The sequence below is a fragment of the Rhinoderma darwinii genome, chromosome 4 (genome assembly GCF_050947455.1).
Source record: "Rhinoderma darwinii isolate aRhiDar2 chromosome 4, aRhiDar2.hap1, whole genome shotgun sequence".
Taxonomy (NCBI): domain Eukaryota; kingdom Metazoa; phylum Chordata; class Amphibia; order Anura; family Rhinodermatidae; genus Rhinoderma; species Rhinoderma darwinii.
This window is the reverse complement of record NC_134690.1, coordinates 281801445-281829162: the sequence shown is the minus strand read 5'-3', so window position 1 is coordinate 281829162 and position 27718 is coordinate 281801445. Positions and strand designations below refer to the sequence as shown.

Here is a 27718-nt window from a genome sequence, read left to right as displayed (position 1 = left end):
ACCTTGGGACTTAAATTTAGTCCTTACTGCTTTGATGGGCTCATCCTTTGAGCCTTTGGACTCCCTGTCCATTAAGTTTCTCACTCTAAAAATGACTTTTTTACTAGCAGTTACCACCACACGAAGGGTAAGTGAGATTCAGGCCCTCTCGGCTTTTCCCCCTTACACATTAATATTGGACGATAGGGTAATCCTGAAAACCTTACCAGGTTTTTTGCCAAAGGTAATTCCCCTTTTCATCGGGACCAGGAGATTATTCTTAACTCCTTTTGTGACTCCCTGAAAAATCCAAGGGAACAGGAGTTTAATTGTTTAGATGTAAGGAGATGCTTAGTACACTACCTGGAGGTCACAAAGGACTGGAGGTCTTCAGAGAATCTCCTTATTCAGTTCCAGGTTCCAAATAGAGGGTCGGCAGCTAGCAGACCAACAATAGCAAGGTGGGTTAAACAGGCCATACACTTAGTTTATGTGGGCCAGAACACTATTCCCCCAGAGTTCTTTGGAGCGTATTCCACCAGAGCTGTAGCTACTTCTTGGGCTGAAAGAGCCTACGCATCTCTAGACCAGATTTGCAGGGCGGCTACATGGAGTTCACCCTACACCTTTATTAAGCATTATAGATTAAAGTTGCATTCTGTCACTGACTTAGCCTTTGGTAGGAAAGTTCTACAAGCTGTAGTCCCACCCTAAAACTGGGGTTCTATTTTACATCTCCAGGGGTGCTGTCATAGGTGAAAGGGTAAAAGATGGATTACTTACCGTTAATCTGTTTTTCATGAACCTATGACAGCACCCCCCTAGTTTCCCCCCTTCAGTAGACTTTCTTGATATTTGTTATATATAGTATATATATGTCTTTAAATATATATTTATGGTGTGGTGTAATGATGGGGGTAGGGAAACGGACAAGTGAGCCCTAATCTACCCGCCACTCTGTCCCTGCCTACATGCAACGACCCGCCCTAGGCGACGGGGTACAACTGGACGGCGGTCCCTACGCTCAGGAAGTGCACGAGACAAACAGACAAGGGTACACAAAGCTAAGGGAAATGGGGCAGTTGCCCACGGCAACACCGTGACCAACAAGAGTGGTGAACGAGCCGAGTCAAACCAGGAGTGCACGAGGTACCAAACGCAGAGCAGGAGAGTAGTCAGTAAGCCGGGGTCAGTATGGAGCAGGATCAAATAGTCAGAAGCTGTAGCTGGGCCAGGAAACCACACGAGAATAATCACAAGCAAAGGAGGAACAGGAAAGGCAGGTGTAAATAGACAGAGGGCGGGAGCTAGCTCCGTCTGGCCAGGCTGCGATAGGCTCTCCCACTCCTAAGCCTGCCATTCTGAGTGGTGGAAGATGGAGTCAGTCTCAGAGACATAGACTCAGGTGCAGACTGATTACCTATGGGCGTATACACAGAAGTTGTGCCTGGCAGATCCTTTACATGTGGGGTGTATTTTCACTAAGGTGGCACAAAAAAGAGTCAAATCTTCGTTTGAAAAGAGTCTTCTCTTCATTCTTCAAGTCTTTCGGAGTTTACCCCGCCTCCTTACTTTTGATTGACAGCTCCTCATCATCCCCCAGCACACAAAATCCTGTGCTTGTGCATTGATGTCCTCTTCGGGTGTGTGCGCACAAAGGGACACCGGATTATTACGATAAAAGGCGCAAAATGCTTGCAGACCGTTATTTACAGTCGGAGAAGGAGTTTAGGAGAGGGGATAACGGCAATGAACTTTTGACAGCAGCGGCCAGTGAGGGATAAGTAAAGTTCAATAGGTGAATTGCTGGTGACAGGTTCCCTTTAAAGTTATTAGCATAAATCTAAAATTTCTCAAAACTTCCTAAAAAATGATCGTTTTTCAAACAAACAAAAAAACGTGCTATCTACATTACAGCGCCGATCACACTATGTAGGATATAAGTCACTTATAATGTGGTGACAGAGCCTCTTTAAGCAGGTGATGTCTAATGGAGAATTTACTTTATTTCTAATAGCGTAAAAAAACAAAAACAACATAACAGAATTGCTGTTTCTTTGAAATATGCAACACAAAATAAAATCAAAATGAAAAATGTTTTATTTTGTAAAAGTAATAAAAACCTAAAAAAAATATATATTAAAGTTTGGTTTCGCCAAAATCATAATGAGCTGCAGAAAAACGTTAACATTTTATGTGATGCATGGTGAATGTTTGAAAAAAATAAAACCCAAAATGCAATGGCGGAATTGCTGGGTTTTTCCTATTCAACCCCACAAAAAAAAAGTTTAACAGTCTGTTGACCGAAAAAAACCCGTTATGGTTCTTGGACGATGAAGAAACTGATAAAACTAAAAATTGGGCATCATGTTGAAGGAAGATCACAATCCATGCTAGGAAGGTGATCGCTATTTAAATGTCAGATCCACCTTTCAATGATTCACACCGTCTACAGATGCGATTCATGCACCAGTTGAATAGAAGCTGAATGTTCTGTCTTTTACAAGAAAACCAGGTTATACTAGATTGTTAAATCTCTACAGTATTACTTTTACATATGTCTGCATTACATACTGTATAAAACCTATTCTACATGTGTTTTTGTCCGCAACATAATTTTGATAAAATAAATAGTTGAACAAAAGCATACAGTTGATTCACTTTGTGCAGTATACATTTTTTTTTTATTCTTCAACCAGTTGCAACCCGCCCATAGACTATAAACGGCCGGGTGGTCCGCTCTTAGGTGGTTTTTCCCATCTTGGACATTTCATAAATGTCCGAAAGATGCGTGTCCCACCTTTGAGACACGCACCTATCTCTAGAACTGGGCCCCCTAAACCCCGTTCTAGCTTACTTGGCTTCCCAGCCACTTCCTGGTTAGGTGGTCGGGAGTTACGGAAACAGCTGAGCTATGCTGTTTCCATAACTCCCATAGAAGTGAATGGGAATTACTGAAATAGTGTAGCACAACGAGCTACGTTGTTTACGGAACTCGGTAGCTACGGAAACAGCATAGCTCGCCGTGCTATGCTGTTTCCATAACTCCCTTTCATTTTTATGGGGGTTATGGAAACCGCTTAGTTCAGTGAGCTCGGCTGTTTCTGTAACTCCCGAACACCTAACCAGGAAGTGGCTGGGAGGCAGCGGGAGCCGAGTAAGCTAGAACTGGGTTTAGGGGGCCCTGTTCTAGAGATAGGTGGGACCCGCATCTATCGGGCATTCATGGAATATCCTGTGGATATGCCATAAATGTCCAAGATGGAAAACCCCTTTAACTCTGTAAGGACGTTCCCGAAATGTCCTGCGGAATTAGCCTGTTTGCCGCTCCCCAGCGGCATTTATCTCTGTGATACGGCGGTCTCTAGACAGCTGTATCACGGAGCTTCAACCAGAGACCACTCAGCATGGTCTCCGGTTGTGATCGTTGTGACAACCTGTCACAAGGATCACATTGCTCCTCCCAGCTACGCATGAGTGCCGACTGTAAGGAGGTCCATGACGCAACTGTCTAGAGACAGATGTATCATGGAGCTTCATCCAGAGACAACTCAGTGTGGTTTCTGGTCATGTGATCGCTGTGATGCCTGTCACAGCGATCACAGAAAACGTTTGTTCGCAAATAACAAACTTTTCCAGTTGTAAGTAATAAACACACACTCATTCTTATTTTTTTTAATTAATATATTTATGTGCGTGCCTGCCAGTCTATCTATGTGCTACATGGCGACTTTGGCTGCGACACAGGTCGCCCGGCCAAAGATCGCTATGACCCATAGCCTACTATGCTAGTAATGAAAGTCAATGTGGTTGTGTTGCGACGCCCAAGTTACCGTGACATGACAGTTGCAAGAAATCCAAACTGTCGTGTCGCAGTTCCTTGCAGGCCACGACGTGACCACATTGACTTTCATTACTTGCAGCGTAGGTTGTGGGACATTGCGATCTTTGGCTGTGCGACCTATGTCGCTGCCAAAGTCCTTATGTAGCACCAGCCTTAGGGTGACGTCACATGTGGTGGATTCGCTGCAGATTTTACCTGCGGATTTGCGCAGTTAAAGTCTGCAGCAGATTACAGTACAAGACAAATAGATGTCTTTTTTTCAAATCTCATCCACATGCTGCAGACATTTTACACGGCAGATTTTCGTAGGCCATCAATATCTGATCGATCGGGGTGCGACTCCCCCGCCGATCAGCGGTTTTGAGACCTTTTACACTGCAGATTTTCATAGGACATCAATATCTGATCGATCGGGGTCCGACTCCGATCAGCTGTTTTGAGCAGCCGCAGACTCAAACCAGCACTGCTTTCCCTTCATTTCGATCACTGCTTACACTGTGATTCGCGAATGCACTTGTAGCGGCGGTTCACAGTATTGGTCTTCTCCTATTCAGGTAAACAGACTGTAAGGGCTTATTCAGATGATTTTCACGCGCCTCGCACGGACCTATATTAGTCTATGGGGCCGTGCAGACTGTCCGTGATTTTTACGCAGCATTAGTCCGCTGCGTAAAACTCACGACATGTCCTATATTTGTGCGTTTTTCGCACATCACGCACCCATTGAAGTCAATGGGTGCGTGAAAATCACGCGCACACCTAAGCACTTCCGTGGGACGCGCGTGATTCGCGCAACAGCAGTGAAAAGTATGAATGAAAACAGAAAAGCACCACATGCTTTTCTATTTACAAACATGCATACAGAGTGGCATAATGATCGCGGCTGCGCGAAAAGCACGCAGCCGTGCACCATATGATCATGACACACACAGCTGTTAAGTGCCTTTTGCGCACGAAAAACGCACACGCTCGTGTGAATCCAGCCCAATACTGTGAACCGCTGCTACAAGTGTGTCGGCCAATCACAGTGTGAGCAGTGACAGGAATGAAATGAAAGCAGTTCTCGTACGAGTGTTGTGGCCTCTTCAAGACAGCTCATCAGCTGGAGTGCCAGGAGGATTGGCCATCAATTTTTTTGGGGACTGGAAACGGTGTTTTGGCACTTCCCAACATCTATAATGGTCCTATGGTGTCTGCAAACCAACTTTGGAAAACTGTCTCTCCAAAAGCCAGCACCATTCATTGTAAGCTTCGCCTTGTCCCAGCGTATAAGAAATGCACAAATATTTGGCATCACTGAAGTCGAAGAAGTTGCTAAATATGTAGTCAGGTGTGTTTTTCCAGTAGCACGAGATGTCGAAAAACATCACCTAAAATTACATATTCAAATTTTTAAAAAAAAGTTAAATATACATCTATTTATTTTTTTATCCAATATGGAAGCCCAATATTTTCTGAGAAAAATAAGACCAAAGACATGTAGGTTAGAAGAGTAATAGAACAACAATTTGCATTTAAATTGGCACATGACTAAAACTTGAAAATGGGCCTGGTCAGGAAGGGGGGGGGGGGTAAAGCTTCTGGTCAGGAAGTGGTTAAGAAAAAATAATTCTAAATTGTATGGGGCCAAACAGATACGTTACATCCTGTAATCATGTGATATAAATTAGTACTTTTGCGTTTTATTGCTTTTGACTCTGGACAATTTAAAGGGTAACTAAAGTTTCAAAAAACTTCTGAGTCGTAGTGAGGTATCAGAAGATTTTATCGGTGGCTGGCCGAGCACCGAGACCCCCCCCACTGATCGCTAAAATAAAGCGGCAGAAGCACTCGGGTGAGCGCTGAGCCGCTTGGTTTCTGATCGGCTTTTCTCAGAAAGCTAAGCAGTTGATGTACAGGCTCATAGACGTTCTATTGAGCCCATACGCAAATGCTTATCGTTTTAGCGATCTAGGAAGTATTCTATTTCTCCTTGTTTGTTTATTTATTTTTTTAATAATCCAGTCTTGGCTGTGGCTTCAAGAATGTTGTAAAAAAACAAAAACGACACGTGTGAAAGTACGTTCAGAAAATAACAAGAGGAGAAATAAGTGTGAACCATTTGAGCAAATCAATAGCTGCATCAGTTGTTTATATTGCACCAATTGTTAACAGCACTTCTGTAAGCATGTTGTAACAGTGGTTTATTTTCTCCCTTCAGCTGTACCAGGACACTAATATGCAAGGAGTTGTGTACGAATTAAACTGTTACATGGAACAGCGTCTGGATGCTGGCGGAGACAACAAGTTACTTCTCTATGAATTAAGTGATATTATCAAAACAGGTAGAGCAACTAATATACATAATGATTTATTGGAAATTGTAGTTATGAGTATGGTGTACCTAAGAGGAGAGCACTTCCCCCAGCCCCTCTCGGTGGTAGTTGATGGGTGGCTGCTGTTTATCTGCATACACAGCAGCGGTCGATGATGGGTGGCTGCTGTTTATCTGCATACACAGCAGCGGTCCATCACTTAGTGGAGAGTACACTCCCCTCGTGAATGTATTGGACTTATAGCTATGAGTCCGGCGTAGTCTTTGAATGCTCCTAGTAGTCAAACGGCACAATATTATTTTTTTGGCTAATAGGAGAGTGGACCTGTCCTCATACTATGCTGCCCTTACTTAGGGCAGCATAGTCTGATGACAGATTCACTTTAACACAATAAATAATACAATATGAAAAAAACATATTCAAGGTAGCATGCAAAATAGTGAGAGGTGAATCACATTGTGCAGTTTTGCTGATTTTAGTTTAGTAAATAGAGTTACTATATGTATATGTGTTTGTGTGTGTACAAGATTCTATCAAGATTAGAATCCCCATCACTCCTTAGGTGGATGCTTATTAGACGTTGTGCAGTCAGAAATGTTGTGTTTTAACCTTCATCTTTCTGGACTACAGTTCTGTAAATGTTCCCCTTCTCACGGACTGCAGCTCGGCTCAATTCCCTGAGGCTTGTGCTGCAATACCACACAAAACCCATGCACAGCAAAGGTGCGGATTCTTAGAATAAAAAATAATTTTTCTATTCTCAAATAATCCCTTTAAAATAACTGTTAACTTTAAGGTCTCCATTCAACTTGACAAAGCTTGAAAAATTTTACTTGAAAATGTTTCCAAATGGGTGAATCTAAAAGAGACCTGTACACGCAGACTCACACAGACTTGTTACGATCTAGGGGTATGTGGACCCACTAGACCGCTCTGCCGTAGCGGCGTGGCAGCTGGCCAAGTTAGTCTATGCAAAGTTTATGCAAAGTTCTTAGCACAAGGGTACCTGAGAGTCCAGACAGTAGCAGAGGCTCTGGCACAGATGGAACTTGACGTGGCAGGTAGCGCCAGACGTGGCAGATGATACCAGGAGTGGCAGGTGACACCAGACATAGTGTATGACAGCAGACGTGGCAGGTAACACCAGAAGTGGTGTATAACCGCAGGCGTAGCAGATGACACAACACAACTACAATACTAGAAAAGGCTCAGGAACAAACACAACACAGCACAGAATACAGGTAGCAGGGCAGGGGAATACTGAGAGCAGGATACAACTAAGGGACCATTTGCAATACGAACATGGGTAAACAACAACGCTCAGGCAAGGAGTGGAAGGGCGGATCAGGGATATGTTAGGGAACTTTAACATGTATCTTAAAGGCCACCTTCACATTCAGAGCAGGGTCGGAGGCCGCGAGTGCTGGCGTCTTTTAGGAGGGAGACGCTGGCAGGATGCCAACGGTCTGTGGCCGTCGTGAGGTAAGGAAAGGTGGCATTCCGCGACCACATCCGTGACCAGACTCATTTCTGTGAATGGTGACAAAAGTCTCTGCTGCATACTTATTGAAGGGTGTGAATAGTTATATATTCTGTTATTTTGTGTGTAATAGCTGTGAGAAATGTACGTAGATCACCTTGTAGAGATTTGAATTTCCTTTAGCATAAAACTGTACTTTTTTTTATACATTACCGAAAAAAACCTATTTATTGTGATTCAGTGCTACACAAAGTATGAAAAAGTGAAAACACATGTATATATTTACATACACTATCTAGTATGTGAGCATGTGGACACCTGAAGGTCTGGCTCACAATCGACGTTAATCCCGAAGGTGTTCAGTCGGGTTGAGGTCTGGGCTCTCTGCAGGCCACTCGAGTTTCACCACACTAAACTTGTCAAACTATGCCTTTTATAAAATTCAATTTGTGCACAGGGGCACAGTAATGCTGGAACAGGCAAGTGCCTTCCCCAAACTGTTGCCAAAAAATTGGAAGCATACAATAGTCCAAAATCTCTTTGTTTGCTGTAGCATTAACATTACCCTTCACTGGAAATAAGGGACCTAGCCCAAACCCTAAAAACAACCCCATTATGGTAGGTAGCGTTGTCCTAGCATCTACCAGATTCGTCCACCAGACTGCCAGATAGTGTAACCTAATTTATTACAGCAGTGGGAATGTGTTCTCTGGAGTAGAGTCCAGAGGTAGCATGGTTTACACTGGTTCAGCCGACCCTTGGCGTTGTACTTTTGTGCAGCTGTTCGAGCAGGTAAAACCACTTCATGAAGCTCCCAATGTACAGTTCTTGTGCTGATGTCACTTCCAGAGGCAATTTGGAACTCTAGTGAGTGATACAATGGAATAGATAGATGATGGGCGTCTTTTAGGCTCCACCCACTTCAGCACTTGGTGGCCCCACTCTGTGAGTTTGCATTTCGTGGGTGAGCTGTTGTTCCTAGATGCTTCCAGTTCACAATAATAGCACTTACAGTTGACCACGGCAGATCAGCAAATTCAGTAATTTCATGAACGGACTTGTGACATACATACATATGTACTGTATATGTACTTGTCTGCTCCCTGACTGCTCACAACACAGTGGTGTGAGAGGAAATCTTTTGAGTGTAATACAGTGCTGTCTCAATTACAGAACATCTTTTATTTCTTAAGAACTTCCTCGTAGAAGCATTGTTTGAGCGATGAGGTGCAATTGGATTGCATTTTATTTGGTTTTTAAAGCCAGAATAATACACACAATTTTGATACAGTTTTTGGCTCTGTTTTTTTTTAGCTAAACACAGAAGTGGACACCAAAGAAACAAGATGCAGCAGTCTTTTTTGTCTTTTATACCTTCCCTTTCTTTTGAATCCACTTCTCATTTTGGCTAAAAAAAAAATAGAGATAAAAAAACTGAATAAAAATTGTGTGTCCTCACCTAATGGAATAATCCAGGGCTCTCTTCCTGGCCTACACCAGCTCCAAAGCTGGACTTGTGACTGTTGCTATCAAACATATTGTAATATGTTTTAACATGTTTGCTTGCTCTCTCTCTCTCTCCCTTTCTTACCAGCAACAAAAGCTGATGGATTTGCACTATATTTCCTTGGAGAATGCAATAATGTAAGTTTTCTACTGTGTGAGTGGGTTTTAAAATAACTGTGTATATATATATATATATATATATATATATATATATATATATATATATAAATTCTATCTTGACAGGTCAGCAATCCATCCACAAGTTTCTGAAGCTATTAGGGTATGTTCACACGCTTAACCAAAAACGTCTGAAAATACGGAGCTGATTTCAGAGAAAACCGTCTCTGATTTTCAGGCGTTTTTGAAGCTGAAGATGAAGCTTCTTTTAATTTGGAGCTTCTTTTGAAACTTCTTTTCAGGCTTCTTTTGAGGCGTTTTTTTTTAGGTGTTTTTCATAGTGTTCCATAGGAAATAAGCTCCAAAAAACGCCTCAAGAAGTGACATGCACTTCTTTTTACGGAGCGTCTTTTTACGCTTCGTTTTTTAAAACCGAGGCGTAAAAAGACGCCCCGTATGAACTAAATGTTGTTTTTCCCATTGATTTCAATAAACAGATGTTTGTAGACTTTCAGCTTCCGTTTTTTCAGGCGGTTTTTTTGAGGCGTAACGCCCAGAAATACGCCTGAAAACACTGCGTGTGAACATAACCTAACCATTGTTTCAATTTTATTCCCCATAACTCAATACTGAACACTGATAATGCTAGTGGAAATTGTGTCTCAAAAAGTTTATTATTTTAAGTTATAAGCTTTTTTTTTTCTTCTTCTAAATATGCAAATGAGGCTATACTTGACAAGTGGGTGTCAAAACCACCGATTCTCCTGAGGTGGAGCTACCTCACAGCCTCTGACACTGTCCTATATAGGGGTATATGAAGAGCACAATGTTTGGGCCAAACAAGAAATAAGGGGTCTAATTTTAAAGAGTTGGTCGAAATTGGGGTCATCCTGAGGGGTGCACTGGGAAATATCGTTGTAGTGGATACATTTTTGAATTACCTCAAAACAAGCCCTGGGCATTGTGGTGCAGTATAAAGGGCAGTGGTAAAGAATATCAGTGGACCAACAGGCCCTCACCGATGGCTTCTTAATTAGGCCTATATTCAGGACCAATCCCCAGTACTGCAGCATTTATTTTTTGTTGGTGGGATGCCACCTGTATGGCCTGGCATAAAAAGTACTTGAGGTTCGCAGCAATATTGTTGAGCACAAAGATTTTGTCTGCTCAACAATTTTTTTTTATTTTTTTTTAACAAGGCTATCCGAAAAGAAGAGCTGGAAAAATTATATTTCTGACAGCCCTGCTATCTGTACTTGAACCCCTGCAGTAGCAGTAAAGTCCGGTATTTGGGGGTATAGGAGTTTGGGAGCAATTAACTAGGTGCAGGTGTAACCTGAACGCTAATCCTCCTGTTCCTCTGTGTCAGTTGAGGGGCAGGACATCGCAAAATCTGACCCTACATCACTTGCACTCTGTGTCCGATACGAACATCTCATACGCCTATTCCTCGGTATATGTTCTGCCGGCCATTTTTATTTTTATGTACTGTAAATATTTATACACTGTAGAGAGCTGTATACAAAAAAAAATTATAATATAGAACCTTTTTTGTCTTTGTTTTTTTTTTTTTGCAAAAAACACACTAACATACCATAATGTTTCTTAGTTTTTTATTTTATGGCACTAAAACTGACTGACTTACATAACTGACTTACAGGCTTTCAAACTACGCTGACGAAACTACGCTGACGAAACTACGCTGACGAAACCACGCTGACGAAACCACGCTGACGAAACCACGCTGACGAAACCACGCTGACGAAACCACGCTGACGAAACCACGCTGACGAAACCACGCTGACGAAACCACGCTGACGAAACCACGCTGACGAAACCACGCTGACGAAACCACGCTGACGAAACCACGCTGACGAAACCACACTGACGAAACCACACTGACGAAACCACACTGACTAACACTAACGTACTGACAGTGATTAACTGACAATCTGACACTGACTAAATTGACGCTGTTTAAACTTATTTTTTGTGTTTTAGGAATTTTGAAAGAAAAAAAATAACAAAAAAAAGCTCCCTTATGCATTGGGGGAGGTAGGGAAGTGATCATAGTGGGGGAACTGATCAAGTGGTTTATTTTTATTTTTTTTACTCTTCTTCAACGACGATACAGGCTCTGGTCTCTCCGACATACATTGACCAACATTCCAGAACAAGTAGAGCATGCTGAAGATTTTAAAGCCTATATAATGCCTACAATTACCACCTTGCAGACATAATCTGCCCCTTGTTCATATTGCCTGCAATTATTACCCCATTTCATCTTTGAATTCAATTTTCTAAGGTAGAATGTAGGCAGAAATAAGAAAATTGTGTTTAGGTCACTCATAATTATTATTTTTTTATTTGCACAACAAATTGTGTGCCTTTTTTTTATTGTAGCCTTTTAGCACCATCTAGTGGGCTGAAATATATTACACATTTTATAGTAGTTACATGTAGGTATAGTGCCACACCCCCAGTGAGTACACAATACAAGTTGTGTTAAATTGGAGGTGAAGACTTAGGCTACGTTCTCACGAGCGTGTCTGTTTTACGTCCACAAAACATGCAGAATTTTACATTGCATGGGGAAGTGTGTGTTCAGTTTGTCACTGTTTTACGCGCGTATGTTAACAGTGTTGTATTCATGTTTTACGTATGCAAAAGAAAAAAAACTGAGGTCTTTTGTCCCAATTTTGTCCCATCTCTGAGAACACTCACAAGAATGTTACATGATCTCTTAGATGCCATTTTATATTGCTTTTCTTTTTATTGCTTTTTGTGTACCTTCATATCATCCACTGTGGAAAAAAACCCAAACTTTTTCTAATGGGTAAAGGGCTATTATACGCTAAAACCTTCTATACCAGAGCTATATGACATGAATGTATTAAGGTAGCATATACGGTGACACCAGCTCAATTAGGTTGACTTGGCGGAAAATCTGAAATATTTTTTAATGTTAAAGCTTGCTATACCAGGCACGTGACAGATGCCCTGTGTAAAATATTGTAAAGATATGGGCACCACTATGGTGGCACTTACCAATTTAGTTTTTTTCTGCATGACTGGCACTTGACCACTACTGCAGGGAAAGGTCTTATGCAATGATCTCCAATGATGTCCCATAACTCTGGCCTCTCCTTCACCAAGGTTGTTAGTTTTTCCACATACATGGACCTTGGCATAGGTTTTTATAAAGGCAATCTGGATGCAAAATCTGGCTCCAACTTCTCCACTAGTTGGTCCATGCTGGTCTGCAAGCACTTATTGGTTAAACATTTTTATAGGGCAGTGGGTCAGTGTGCTGTCCGTTGTTAAAACGAGCAACGCTCGTGTGAATTAGCCCTTGGCGTTGGTGAGGCAGTGAGGTCAGGACCTATAGACTTTCTGTGTTGAGTTTTTAAGCCAGAAGTTTGTGCAATAAATACACACAAGTTAAATTTTAGCAGCTCTATAGGTTATGGAATTGGCTATTTATTGAATGTGATGGGACTGTTCACACTGTATTTGACATACATCGTTGACTCCCATTCTAACATACGTTATACAGCGCAGTATAGTTGTTTTTTTACAGTTTGCCACTGTACAGGAAAGTGAAGTTAAGTGGTGGGGGGTATCTCAAATTATATAAGATAGACACTTTTATTAAATATGCATCAAAAGCAAAAAGTATCTGTGTATCTAAAATAATTTTAACTTTGCCATGCAGTTTGCCCCAAATTAACTGGTTTGGTTAGACATGGCTGATATCAGGCTTTTTATCTGTCCATGTGCAGTCAGGTATAGTGTGCTTCTTGACCTTGGTACAACACATAGTAGGGATACCGCTCTGAAAAGAGCTGCAAATCTAGCCCTATAGTATCCCTGCAGCAGTAGACGTTCATTGGATTATGCCGATAGATAGAGGCAGATTTAAAAAAAACAAAAAAAACGTAACTATATAAATCTCTCTCTAGCTAGTTCTGCCCCACACCAGTCAGCATTTTTACCCTAACCGCTTCCAGCAGTGATATCACGTGCATCGATCAACACTCCCCATCAAGATGAATGTCGGCCAAGGTCGCAATATCATACCACAGTATTACTTGTATCAGACCTCTGCTTCCTCCCAGCAGAGATCCAGTACAGTAATATACACAGTCCAGTATCTGGAACAGTGCCAGCAACAGACAGCAGCAAAACATTCAACACTCCTACTTTTTCCTAATCCATTCAGAGAGGACCCGTCAGGTCTACTGACCGATCTAATTTAGTAAATACTTGTATTCTCCATGAAGAAAACTTTTCTTTGAACTCTACATAGTGGTAAGTTGATAACGGGCATTAACCTTACCTTTGTCTATAGGTTCTGTCCCTACAGAGTCTGATGCTGTCTATACTGATTGGACAGTGTCAATAAGGCCTGTCCCTACACACTCTGACAACTGGGTGTTACTGTTGCTCGTTTCATTGTATTCATACATTTCCAGGAAGAAGAATAGACGAATGGCACAACGCACATTTCTAAGAAAAAGCCCCAGAATTGTTATTTTATGGGGAACGCGAGTATTTACTAAAATAGCTGACAGGCCTTTTTAAGGACAATAGGACTGTAGACCAGGTAACCCAAATGTGGGCCAATCAAATTGGTGGTATCAAACAAGAGCGGTCATTTAGAATCTGTTATACCTGCTAGCATCCAGATCCTGTCCTGTATAGCTGCCTTTCCACATTCTGACCTCCAAAAGTGCAGTATTGTTTTATAGCTTTTTGATATTGAACAGTTTTTTTTTTCCCTGACTTGCTGCCATTTTTTTCAAAAACGAAATTCAACATATATTGAAAGCTTCATTTTGGTTTTTAACTTGTGTATGCAAAAAGTGAACCTAATAGAACATGAGTAGGAGTAAGTGAGAGGAAACTCCATTTGTCATCATGGTTGTTTTGTACATTCCTTAAAGCTGAACCCCTGGATAGCCCAGACTTTAATAAAGCATTGACGTCAGAGTGCCAGATGTATACAATTATAGTGCCAGTTCAAAAGCTAGCTTAAAGAACAGGAGGAACACACTAAACTCAAGCTGGAGTAAGATGCAACAAATTTATTAAGAAGTACATGCATCTTCGGCGGTCTTTGTGTTACTTAACTAAATCTACTCCAGCCATAGGCTGGCGTCTATTTCAGCTATACTTTTACACCAGTTTCTGGCATAAATTATAGTAAATGCATTGGGCCACGGGTGGCCATGCCCCCTCTTGCTTAGCTCAGCCCACTTTTTTGAAAAGTGTCGAGAGCGGGGGAACTTGTCCAAGTCTATTTTTTTTGGGCTGGTTGCGACATTTCTACGCCAGAAAAGTGCTAGCAGTAGTGCCAAAAGAACCAGCAGTAGTACACACATAGTGGCATCAGGCGACTGTATCTCGTTTACTGATTGCTCATACAGTGACAAAAGCGTCATACGTTTACAGTTCTCTCAATACTATATATGCCCATACATCAGGACTACAGTGTTTACACAGCCAATTGATGCCTCCTACACTTCTACAAAAAGTCAGCCAACTTTCCTAGACTGCTAAAGTTATGCAGTGATAATTCTGCCTGTCACTTCAGAACTGGGCAGATTTGCTTTTCAGTACCTTTGGAAAGCTGGGTAACAACCAATGTGGAGGTTTGCTGGAGACCAAACTGGGTATGTAGTCTGTACTTACATTTGTCCTGATACTGTATGTATGTGTATAGTATGTACAGAATGTATGTATCAAGTGTGGCCTCCATTATATCTCCGCATGTTGTTACCCAGCCTGCCCAGACTTCCATTTTCAAATTTGCCTAGTTATGTAGTAATAAATCCCTTAATACAACTAGACCAACTTGCCAATCAGGGTCTTGGAAAACTGTGAAACTGCAATGTAGAGCACAGGATATGATATTGCCCTGATACTATGTGATAGATACACACACTGTTTCAGAGCAGCATTGTGTGTATTTTATATAAACAATATATTTTCCATCACAGCCCCGCAGAGGTTGTTATCCAGCTTTCCCGACTGCAGAATGCCAGATCTGCCCAATTATGCATTGGTAAATCCTCTAGTTATTCTACGATATTAGGAGTAGCCAGATTTGGAATACAGGAGCCTGAAAAAACTGGGTGAGCATTCCTGCAAAATTGTACTTGACAAGTCTACCAAGTTAACGTATGCACTTACAATCCCTTCATATTGTAGCATAACTGGGCAGATTTGTCATACAGGGTCTCTGGAAAGCTAGGTTGCAAAGCTGTACTAGAGAGACAGATGACTACTAAATCTACGTAGAAAAATCCCCCTCCTCGCTCCCACAAATCTAGGCATATTTGCCTCTTAGGATCCTGGGAAAGCTGGGTAACAAACCATGTGGAGCTGTAATGGACTGGTAAATTCTATATCTACCTACATAAATCCCCCTTCTCACTTCCAATTTTGGTAGATTTACCTTTTCAAGAATCTTTCCAATATACTTTTTCTGTTTATATTCCGCTTCCTGTTTTGGCTCATAAATACTTACCAAAATACTGTTGTGTGTAAGTGACCTATCTGTAATGCTGATACTGTATGTGTACAAGTAATACCCACTCACTGAAAGCTTTTCTTCAAAATCGAATCTAATCAGAATCTAGGTAGTCTCCTGTAAATTGGCACAATTGCAGGATTTGTCTTAAAGGGAATGTGTCGCGAATGAAACCTTTTTTTTAAGTGTCGTTACTTTAACTGTCGTTTAAGTTTTTTGCTGTATTTTTTTTTTCTTCCATATGGTGGAAAGTATTAAAAATTAAATAATAATTTGACATGTTTTCCTTTTGTTGGCCACCAGGGGGAGCACTTCCCAGAATTACAGCAAGGTGAATAAGGCAAAGCAACCTGACTCACAGCTGCCGTAAATGTGGGAAGGAATCTCACCCCCCATCCTACAAGCCAAGAAAAGGTGTCTTCAAATTGCTAAGCAGTGTCCGGCAGTCATTTTGGGTGTGATTCTGCAGCTGACAGAAGTTATAGGACACACTAAAAGGCTAAGGGTATGTTCACACACTTACTAAATAAAGGGAACCCAGCTCCTGATTTTCAGCCATTTTTTAATCAAACTCGCGTTTTTTACTGCCGTTTTTGGAGCTGTTTTTCTATAAAGTCAATGAAAACAAAAACGTCCCAAGACGTGATGTGCACTTCATTTTGGCGGGCGTCTTTTTACGTGCCGTTTTTGGAAAACGACCACGTAAAGAACGCCCTCTCGGAACAGAACGCCGTATTTCCCATTGAAACCAATGGGCAGATGCTTGTAGGCGTTCTGCTTCCGATTTTTCATCTGAAATCATTGCGTGTGAACATACCCTTAGAAGGATGAAAGTGAAGTGAATGATTTCTCAGTTCAGGTTCACACGGCGTGCATTTGACACGTGTTTTTTTTGCACATTTTATGTGCCAGAAACCACATTAAAAAACGCTTGATTACACTTGATTTTGCGTGTTTTGGGGGATTTGTGTGTGTGTGTGTGAGGGGGGGGGGTGCTCGCCGCTGATTCTTCAAAACAGCTGATAAGCGGCTATGAAGTATCAGCGGCGCCCGTGCACACTCCGCTCTGCCACACACACACACACACACACAGCACACACACAGCACACACACAGCACACACACAGCACTGCAGACATGGGAGAAGTCTTAAAGGGATCGTCATGGAAAACGTGGCGCCGCACCTGTCCTCAGGTCGTGTGTGATATTACAGCCGTGTGCTATTCACTTCAATGGAGATGAACTGCAATACCAGACACAACTTGAGGACAGGTGCGGCGCTGTGTCTCCAATCCGGACACCCCTTCTGTCCTGAGATGACCCGACGGGGGAGGCGGGTGTCAGAGCCACCCACCGCCATCACTGCAGACAGAACCATACAACTACGGCATGAGGGTAGGGCTTGTCCTGAGTGCACTGTCTCTTGTTATGGACATATTTATAGTCACATGAACCCCGTCTGCAACAGAACCGCTAACCTAGGTTCAATCACATGACAGAGGGGGATCACCAAAAACCCTGTGCACCCTCAGCCCGTCCATTCAGCCCTTTACTGGTTATATCTGCTTCTGGGAAAGCTGGGTGACCACCATTACCCCTCCTACTGGAGTGTGTTTGGGGATGTGACTAATGAACCTCTCACACACAGCACAACTAGAGAGATTTACTGTTCAGGGGTCTGGGAAAGCTGGGTGACCACCATTACCCCTCCTACTGGAGTGTGAGAGGTTCATTAGTCATATCCCCAAACACACTCCAGTAGGAGGGGTAATGGTGGTCACCCAGCTTTCCCAGACTCCTGAACGAGAAATCTGTCTAGTTGTGCTGAGACTGAGAGGTTCATTAGTCACATCCCCAAACAGTCTCAGCACAACTAGAGAGATTTACCGTAATGGTGGTCACCCAGCTTTCCCAGACCCCTGAATCTCTCTAGTTGTGCTGAGACTGTTTGGGGATGTGACTAATGATCCTCTCAGTCTCAGCACAACTAGAGATATTTACCATTCAGGGGTCTGGGAAAGCTGGGTACCACACGAACAGCGGACATATTGTTTATCACCCAGCTTTCCCAGGACAGTTACATCATGTGTGGATGGCAGACATCACATTACGTAGAAGGATAAGCTACGTCCTTTATACAGAGTCTCCTGCACGACTACAGGGGGGCCCGTCGGGGGGGGGGGGTGTCGGGTGGGGGAGCCTGTCGGGGGTCACGAGAGCGGCGGTCTGTGAGAGAGAGAGGGACAGACAGACACACACCTTACCTGCAGTGCAGCTGGTCTTCATAAAGAGCGCTCATGCTCTAAGCAGGTGCGGTTACCGCTCATGTACCTAGAGTATCCTGCTGAATACAGCTGGGTTGGGCGGAAACTCTAACCGCAGCTGTTTAACCTTTTGATCGCCGTGGTCCGTGAACATGGCATCAAAGGGGGACTCCCCTCTTGGATTAAGTCACTGGAAATCCTGGACTGATGAAACCCTCTGCAGTCAGCCCTGTGGAACTAGGAAGGACCCCAGGGCTATCTGTTCTGTAAGCCTGCTGTTAGGGCACACTGTGTTGCCCTAACATCAGCCTGTGTCATAGTGAAACAGTGTAATCTTTTACCATAAAGGAGTATGCTAATAGATTATAAGTAAAAAATAAAGTTACCAAAAAGTTACCCCTTCATGTGTCTAAAAAAAAAAAGTAACAAAAATATAATAAAGAAATCTCCACAAAAAATGCCAATTTTTAGCATAAAATATATTTTATTGCCCAAACATTACATAAAACCAAAAACCTACACATATTAGGGATCTACATGACCGGAATAACCTGAAGAATTAATGCCGAAAACTGCTTTTTTTTCTATATTCATGGCAAAAAAATACACAATTACATAATTTATTAAGTAATTTATTTGTACCCTTAATTTGAGCAGCAAAAATTAAATTTGTCCCGCATAAAAAAAGGCCTCATATAGCCACGTCAATGAAAAAATAAAAAAGTTATAGCTGCTGAAACGCAGAGAAGCAAAAGTGAAAAAATGTAGCTGGTCAGGCTACGTACATGTTTTGAACTCAAAATGTTTTTTTCTTTTTTAATGAAACAATGTTTTAAGTGATTTTAAGCAACTTTTAAATTGACTCATTTATTTTATTTATTTAACTTTTTAAGATACAGCTTCTATGTATCCTGTATACATAGAAGCTGCATTTTGCCATCAAAGCTGATTCAGTCAGGTCAGCAGGCTGATAGCTGCTCCTGTGTGTCTGACACACAGAATCCAGGTAGTAATGATCACATCTAAGTTTATGACATAAGTGGTATCTTTAAAAAATAAAAATGTATTAATTAACCCTTTCATGCCGACAATCTGTAGATTCATGTCCTTTTCGCACATACCCTGTGCTTCCAGGACGTGAATATACAGATCTATGTTCTAGCCGGCATAGCGCTATTAAAAGCGCTCGGACGCCGGCTGTGTCAGTGTCCCCGGCTCCCCCAGCAACCTGTTCTTTGACAGACGAACCCATAGGTACGGCTACAGAGAATATGATCACCGTTATTAACTGCTTCCTGACCGCCCACAGTAAATTCACGTCTGCGGTTGCTGGGCTCTGTGCAGTGCCGACGTGAATTCACAGTGGGTGTTAAAAGCGCGATCCGGGTGTCTCACAGTAGTGCTGACACCCTGATCGCGCTGTTAACCCCTGCCTCTGGTCCCGGAGACATGACCGGGACCTGATTGGTTCAGGTCCCGATCATGTGATCGCAGGGAAAGTTTGTAGCTACAACAAACTTTCCCAAGGACCGATTGCGGGTGCTACCGTCTGTTGCATGGCAAAACCGGAGGCCATGGAACGGCCTCCGGTCTGCCGTTCACGGAAGCCTATGAGGACCAGCTGGTCGCACTGACAGTTTATAACACGTTACACTTCCTAGGTAGTGTAATGTGTTATAGCAGCCGTCAGTGCTGCAGGTCTTCAAGTAAAACAAGTAAGAAAAAAAAAAAGTTAGAAAAATGTTTTATAAAAGTGTAAAAACAAGTTAGAAGTTACAAAAACAAATTTTTTTTTTCCTATGTCTTTTATTATAGGAAAAAAAAAAAGTTAAAGTACACATATTTGGTATCGCCACGTTTCTAACGACCCCAGCTATAAAACTAAAATATTTTTCCCGCACGGTGAACACCGCAAAAAATATTTAAAAAACAATACTTTTTTGGTCATCACCCCTCCCAAAATATAGAATAAAAAGTGATCAAAAATTCGCATGTACCCCAAAATAATACTAATAAAAACTACAACCCGTCCCGCAAAAAACAAGCCTCTACACAGCTTTTTTACTGAAAAATAAAAAAATTATGGCGCTCAGAATAATTTTATAGAAAAGTGATTTTATTGTGCAAACGCCACAATACATAAAAAAAATGTATACATATGGTATCGCCGTAATTGTACCGACCTGCAGAATAAAGGAAATTGTCATTTATAGCGCACAGTGATTACTGTAAAAAAAAAAAAAAAAGGACAAAAAACATTGTCAAAATGTGTGGGTTTTTTTTGTCACATTGCTTGCCCAAAAAATTGAATAAAAAGTGATCAAAAAAATCACATGTGCCCTAAAATGGTTACCAATGAAAACTACAGATTGTAACGTAACAAATAAGCCCTCACACTGCTCCGGTGGAGAAAAAAATTAAAAAAAAGTTCTGGCGCTCAGAATATAGCGACAGAAATTGTGCAGAGTGTCCAAAAGCGGATAAGATTGGGCACCATTTCTCAGTCCGACACCGGCCACACATCTATGAATTATTTATTTACCCCATTATTATACCCTCTTATTATGCCCTGATGTACTCTGCCCGGCTTACATATGCCACCACATTATAAACTGAAATACCAGCAAAACCCCAAACAACTACTAGTAAGCAAAATCTGCGCTCCAAAAGCCATATGGCGCTCCTTCCCTTCTAAGTTCTGCCGTGGGTCCAAACAGCAGTTTATTACCACATATAGGGTATTGCCGTAATCGTGAGAAATAGCTTTACAAATTTTGGGGTGCTTTTTATTCTTTATTCCTTGTAAAAATTACATTTTTTTTATTTTTTTCTGAAAAAAAGTAGATTTTCATTTTCACATACATATTCCAATAAATATAGCAAAAGACCTGTCGGGTCAAGATGCTAACTATACCCCTAGATAAATTCCTTGAGGTGTGTAGTTTCCAAAACCACTTTTGGGGAGATTCCACTATTTTGGCACCACAAGACCTTCAAACCTGACATGGTGCTTAAAATATATTAAAATAAATATATAAAAAAAGGAGACCCCAAAATCCACTAGTTGCTCCTTTGCTTCTGAGGCCTGTGTTTCAGTCCATTATCACACTAGAGCCACATGTGGGATATTTCTAAAAACTGCAGAATCTGGGCAATAAATATTGAGTTGCATTTCTCAGGTAAAACCTTCTGTGTTACAGAAAAAAATGTATGACAAATTAATTTCGGCAAAAAAATAAAATTTGTAAATTTCACCTCTACTTTGCTTTAATTCCTGTGAAACGCCTAAAGGGTTAATAAACTTTCTGAATGCTGTTTTGAATACTTTGAGGGGTGCAGTTTTTAAAATGGGGTGATTTATGGGGTCTATCTAGTACATAAGGCCCTCAAAGCCACTTCAGAACTGAACTGGTCCTTGTCAAAATAGCCTTTTGAAATTTTCTTGAAAATGTGAGAAATTGCTGCTAAAGTTCTAAGCCTTGTAACATCCTAGAAAAAGAAAATAATGTTCAAAAAACAATGCAAATATAAAGTAGACCTATGGGGGATGTTAATTAGCAACAATTTAGTGTGGTATTAAAATGAGAAAAATTATAATTTTTGCTAATTTTGTTTACACTTTGGTGTTTTTCACAAATAAGCTATGAATTTATTGACCAAATTTTTCCACTAACATAAAGTACAATATGTCACGGGAAAACATTCTCTGAATCGCTTGTATAGGCAAAAGCATTCCGGCGTTATTACCTCATAAAGTAACATGTCAGATTTGAAAAAATGGGGCTGGACATTGAGGCATCGATGACCCTTGGTCCTGAAAGGGTTAAAGTCAGTTGGAAAGTTGCTTAAATTCACCTAAAACATTGTTTTATTAAAAAAAAAAAATAGTTTGGTGTATCTATCCTTTAAGGCCTTTTCGGGTCTGGTCCTTAAGGGGTTACATTTTATTTTGGGTTGGCAAAGGTTTGATTGTTCACACAGTGCATATAAACGTAGGTCTTTATGGGCAAGTCAGCAAGAATGGACAGCGCCCCCAATTAAGAATTATTTTTTTTTTTTTGTCAAGTCCTTGAAAATATAAATGAGAATGCTCGTACACAGATAATTAATTTTATTAAGAGTGTCATGCTATATCTACTGTAACTAGCATTTCTCGAAAAGTGACAACTGCTCTGAGTGCCATTTGGTAATTTTTTTAATCACTCTGTCCTAGTTGGGGGGGGGGAAATGTCTCCTTAGGCTAGTAGAGATTCTAAAACATTGTTGCCCCAGATTGTAGCCTAATCCAGGATTTGCACCCAGCCCCTAATTTTCCATAATGCTCTAATTTTATCTCTGCAGAAGTTATTGCTGATTGTTGTGCAAGTTTTATCATTTTATAAGTTGGTAAAAATGTTTTGTTTTATTAGGAAATAAAAATTATAAATTTTCATGATGTCACCCTCACAGTGGAGCCATGACAGCTATGCTGGATCTGTTTTTAAACCCAATCTATCCTGACAGACCTCATTGACTGCCACTATTCTGGTATTTTTGATGGCAAGAATAGCACTGCAGACTGTACAGTTCTTGCCATCAAAAATACCAGAGCACAAGTAACTGTACTGCAGTGTGTAGTAGTTCAGATCGCACTAGACTTGATGGGTGCACGAATAGGGTCCCAATCCAAATAACATAGGAAGATGTATTCGGCACACAAGTTTTGAAACTGAAAAAAATCTTATTTTTAATTTTAATGCCAGTGGCTTGGTGCGACGCTTTCGGTCACAATCTACCTTCATCAGACACTGAGCCGTGCTGGGGACTGGTGTATCCTGTAAACCGGCACTATTTGATAAATGGCGGCAGACCGCTGCTATACAAACGTTGCACCAAGCTACTGGCATTAAAATTAAAAATACAAATTTTTTTCAGCTTCAAAACTTGTGTGCCGAATACTTCTTCCTATGTACTGTAGTTTGAACAGTTGAACACACTGAAATATTGTTTACAATGCCATTTCTAATTAATATTTTTTTCTTTTTTTTTCCAGAGCCTATGTTTATTCACACCTACTGGAACAAAGGGGGGACAGACACAACTTACTCCTGCAGGACCAGTAGAATATGGCACCACAATAGCTGCCCATGTAGCCAAATCTCGAAATACTTTGTTGATAGAAAATATTATAGGGGTAAATGTTATTTCTATTTAGTAATTCATTTTTAGCGGAGTCTGTTGTACATGAATTGTCTATATGGCTATGTTCACATGCCCGATTTTTTTTTATTTGAAAATTGACCGAGAATCTGCTGCAGAAATCCGAGGCTGGCCTACAAACAGTTGCTTTTCTGTATGCAGATTAGCCCCACTCAATGCGAATAATCTGCATGTAACCACCCGACTTTTTTTGCGGAGGAAAATGTAGCCGAAACCGCATCAAGAAGTGACATGTCAAGGGGCTTTTCGCAAGCAGAATTCACGCTGATTAAACCGTGGAAAACGTCAGAATTAGCGTGAATTTTCTACTCTGTGAATAAGGCCTAAGTATTTTCTAGTAGTGTATAGTGCAGATGTATTCTTTCAAAAAATAATCTGCAAAATATAATGTAAAATAACAGGGAAATTCTATTAAAAATAAGTGTTTCTAATTGTTATACTGAGGCAAAACAAAGGGGGGGGGCCACTGAATGTTTTCACAGATGCAGCAAAATCTATAAAATCAAGCCTTAAAATAGTGTTGTATGATATTACCCTATAAGAGTCCCTATCCTGGAGTCACACTATCTGAAAAGGCAGGTTTGGAGACCAGTCATGATTTAAAATCCCCCAGCTGCTCTACATCACTATTGGCCTCCTCCAACTCTCATGGATGCACCATGGCCTGCGTGCTACAGCGTTGTGAATATACTATATAAAGTACTTGTGCTAGCAGTGGGGCAGCAGAAATCCACACGAGGGCAGTTCTTGTGCTTTCACTAACCCGTTTGCACAAACGGGTGTACCTTTACGTCTTAATTGCAGTCTATTGACCGCAATAAGAAGTAATGCTATGCCAAGAGGATGGCACAGGAGCTGTGCCTGCGCTAACTGCAGCGGGTGCCAGATGTAATATACAGCCGACATCCAGCTGCAACGGCCTGGATCAGTTACCTCTGATCTCGTTTGTTTAACCCCTGAGATGCTGTGTTAAATGGCGACCTTGGCATCTAAGGGGTTACAGAGGGAGGGGGCTTCCTTTGTCACCCCGTTGGTGCCCCACGACACTATAGCGTGTGGCGCCGATGGATTACCATGGCAACCGAGGACATAACAAAGTGATAAAAGTACTCTGAGCACAATGGGGAGAAAATTTAAAAAAATCGCTGTACTCCAGGCTTAAAGAGGCTCTGTCACCAGATTAAAAATGCCCTATCTCCTACATCATTTTATCGGCACTCGAATGTAGTTAACAGCAGTGTTTTTTTATTTTGAAAAACAATCTTTTTTCAGCAAGTTATGACCTTTACTACATTTATGCAAATTAGTTTCTTAATGCCCAAGTGGGCGTTTTTTTAAAGTTTTAACCATGTGGGTGTATTACAAAGAAGTGTATGACACTGACCACTCCACATCATACACTTCTCTCCATTACACCGAAGCTTGTTTCACTGAACAGCGTGATCTTGTGTGACGTCATTTCCGCCCACAGGTCCTTCGTCTCTAGGGAGCTCTATATGCTTACCTGCACTGTGTGATGCTGCCTCCTCCGCTGCTGCTGCCTCCTCCACTGCTGCTGCTGCAGATCCGACGACTGTAACTTCTCATTTGCCTGGAGACGATCTATGTTCAGACGCAGGGATGAAGGACCTGTGGGCGGAAGTGACGTCACAGCGTGGTCTCGCGAGATCACGCTGTTCAGTGAAACAAGCTTGGGTGTAATGGAGAGAAGTGTATGATGCCGATTGGTCAGCGTCATACACGTCTTTGTAATACGCCCACTTGGTTAAAAAACACCCACTTGGGCATTAAGAAACAAATTTGCATAAATGTAATAAAGGTCATAACTTGCTGAAAAAAGATTGTATCTCAAAATAAAAAACACTGCTGTTAACTACATTCCAGCGCCGATAAAATGATGTAGGAAACAGGGCATTTTTAATCTGGTGACGGAGCCTCTTTAAAATAGCTGCGTCCTGAAGGGGGTTAAAGTAACAGCTCAGGACTTCTTGTATGGAAAAACGGTGTTAAATTGTCACATGTAAAACACTGTAATATCTGGCCATTGCATTCGTTTTCAACAGTGGCAAATCACACGGGAAATGTGCCAGATGCGAATATACCATTATCCAGCTTTCAGCTACTGTCTCCTTACTATGCGTTCAAACAGGTCTTTCTGTACAGTCCGTTAGTTTCAATTTGTGCTTTAAAATAAATGATACACTTTAATGATCTATCTTGTAATGGGATGTGGAGCATCTTGCGTTCTTTCACAAAGCCTTCATAGGAAGGGGTTATTAATTATTTAATGAATGGGTTCTACTTTTTAATTGATTTTTTGATGTGTTGATGTTTTGACTTTTATTTATTTTTTATCTACTCGGTATCCAAACACAACATTGTACAGGGGTATTCGCATTCTATAATGTTATGGCATATTGCTAGGATACGCCATAACATTCTGATTGGGGGTCAGAACCTATGACATCACCACCGATCCAAACAGCGGGTGGCCGGGAGCATTGCAGGGAAAATCTGTGGAGGAGCTAATGCGCATGGCTACTGTAATTCTGCAGCTCCTTCTAAGGACTGGAGGGGGGATTTCGGCAAATGGGACACCTACAGTAAATTATGAGATATTCTATATCCTAGGGATAAGCTATTCCTTATTATAGTGGGAAAACTCCTTAAAAGAAACGATTAGCTGGTTTGGTTTGCATTACAGTTTTAATTACGTTTCATTGCAAATTACGTAACATTGAAAAAGAGGCTTATATATAAAAGCTACCCTTCAAAACTGGCCTTGTTTGCCGATTACTGGCATTTAAAATTCACCTTTTCATTTTCTAAATTGCCCTACTAGGTTGAAAGCTGAACGCTTACCCAGAAGGAACGCACGTTTCGGGTTCCACGGATCCCTCTGTGTGACTAATAGAGCAGTCTACGTGTCGTAGAAAAGTGAGCCATAGCATCTACCATTGTTTCGACATACAATGTCTTTCTCAAGCATGTATTGATGTGTGACATATAAAACACCATTTCCACCCATCAACACTATGGATGCTGTGGCTCACTTTTTAGTGAAAGCTGGACTCTGGCTGCTATGGGATACAAGGACTGTTCTCTCCAGGTTTTTTCTAATTAAAGCCCAATTGTTCTATCAAGCTTAATCTATTACTATTTGTATATTTTCCAGAAAAGTAATTTGTATGAATTTTTTTTATTTTAGGATGAAAGGTTTCCAAAAGGTACTGGACTGGACTCAGGGACTAGTATCCAGTCTGTTCTTTGCTTACCTATAGTTACAGCAATTGGGGATCTCATTGGAATTCTGGAACTTCATAGGTATTGGGGAAGGGAAGGCTTCCGCTTGTGTCACCAACAGGTAAGTTTCAGGTTATATTGACTGTAAAACCTGCATGCAGCTGCATAGTGAAGCATCTTGAATTAAAATCTGTAATAAAGATTGTACCTAGATTTCATTTACTGATATTTGCTCTTATAATTTTACAGAATATATTAATTTCATTTTAAATGTTATTTGCACTTTACTGGGGAGTCCTAAGCAGGAGGCACCCTCTTTTTGATGACCGAATGCTCTTATAAAGCTTATGTAAAGGGGTTGTCCAGATAGTTTCCCAGAATTAGTTATAGATTAATTTTATGTTGGCAAATGAGATCAGCTTTATACATTTAATGCCCAGTTTATTACCTGCTTAATTCTTTGCTGGGCCACCTTTTGCCTACAGTCATAAATTGTAATTTCCGACATTATGCTATATGTTGAAAGGTTGAGATTTGTCCACACTCTGCAAACTTTAATAACTGTTGCTCTAGAACAATTCACAAGTACAGTGGTATTTACTTATGTTCACACTCCTACAATCCATGCTGGCCACTAAATGTATAATGTAAGGAATGGAAGTCTGCCTCCGTTGGAGACAGGAAGTCGTATCAGTCACCGTTGTAACTCATTTCCTCTTCCTGTGCTTTTCAATGTGGGTAGAAAAATGGTGGAAGTCATGTGGTGGTAGCCCTGGTCACTATGCCTGGTTTATTCAGCCTAGTATAAATTAAAAAAAATAGTAACTGGCTAGTTCATATCATGAGAATAGTTAAAGGTTTTGCTCTGGTACTGTAATAATAATGGCCTATCCTTCACATGCATGAAGATTCCCCTTCATTGACTAGTTGGACACAGTGCTGTATATTTTGGTTATGGCTGTGCGTGTACCGTAGCTCAGCAACATTCACTTGACAATGACTATGCTGTAGTACAAGACACAGCCACAACCAAATGTACGTGAACGTGCCTGCATGGAGCTGATCGTTATGGGTGCCAGGAGTTCGTTTTCCCCCGTTCAGGTATTTATGACCTATCCTAGGGGTAGGCTATCAATATTACAGTCCCGGAAAACCCATTTAAAGTTGTGTAGTGTTTCAATCCTTCTATCCATTGATTCTATTTATCCTTTGTTATATGAAGTAAGCATTTGTTTTA

General features: G+C 41.2%; 1 protein-coding gene across 1 annotated transcript in view; it reads left to right on the top strand.

Moving 5' to 3' along the window:
- PDE10A (phosphodiesterase 10A) overlaps positions 1 to 27718 on the top strand; it is a 235733-nt gene that overhangs the window by 115792 nt on the left and 92223 nt on the right. The window contains exons 4-7 of the mRNA XM_075862555.1: positions 6024 to 6147; positions 9213 to 9262; positions 23072 to 23212; positions 26447 to 26602. Of these exons, the coding sequence (XP_075718670.1) occupies positions 6024 to 6147; positions 9213 to 9262; positions 23072 to 23212; positions 26447 to 26602 (471 nt within the window). The remainder of the gene's footprint in view (positions 1 to 6023; positions 6148 to 9212; positions 9263 to 23071; positions 23213 to 26446; positions 26603 to 27718) is intronic.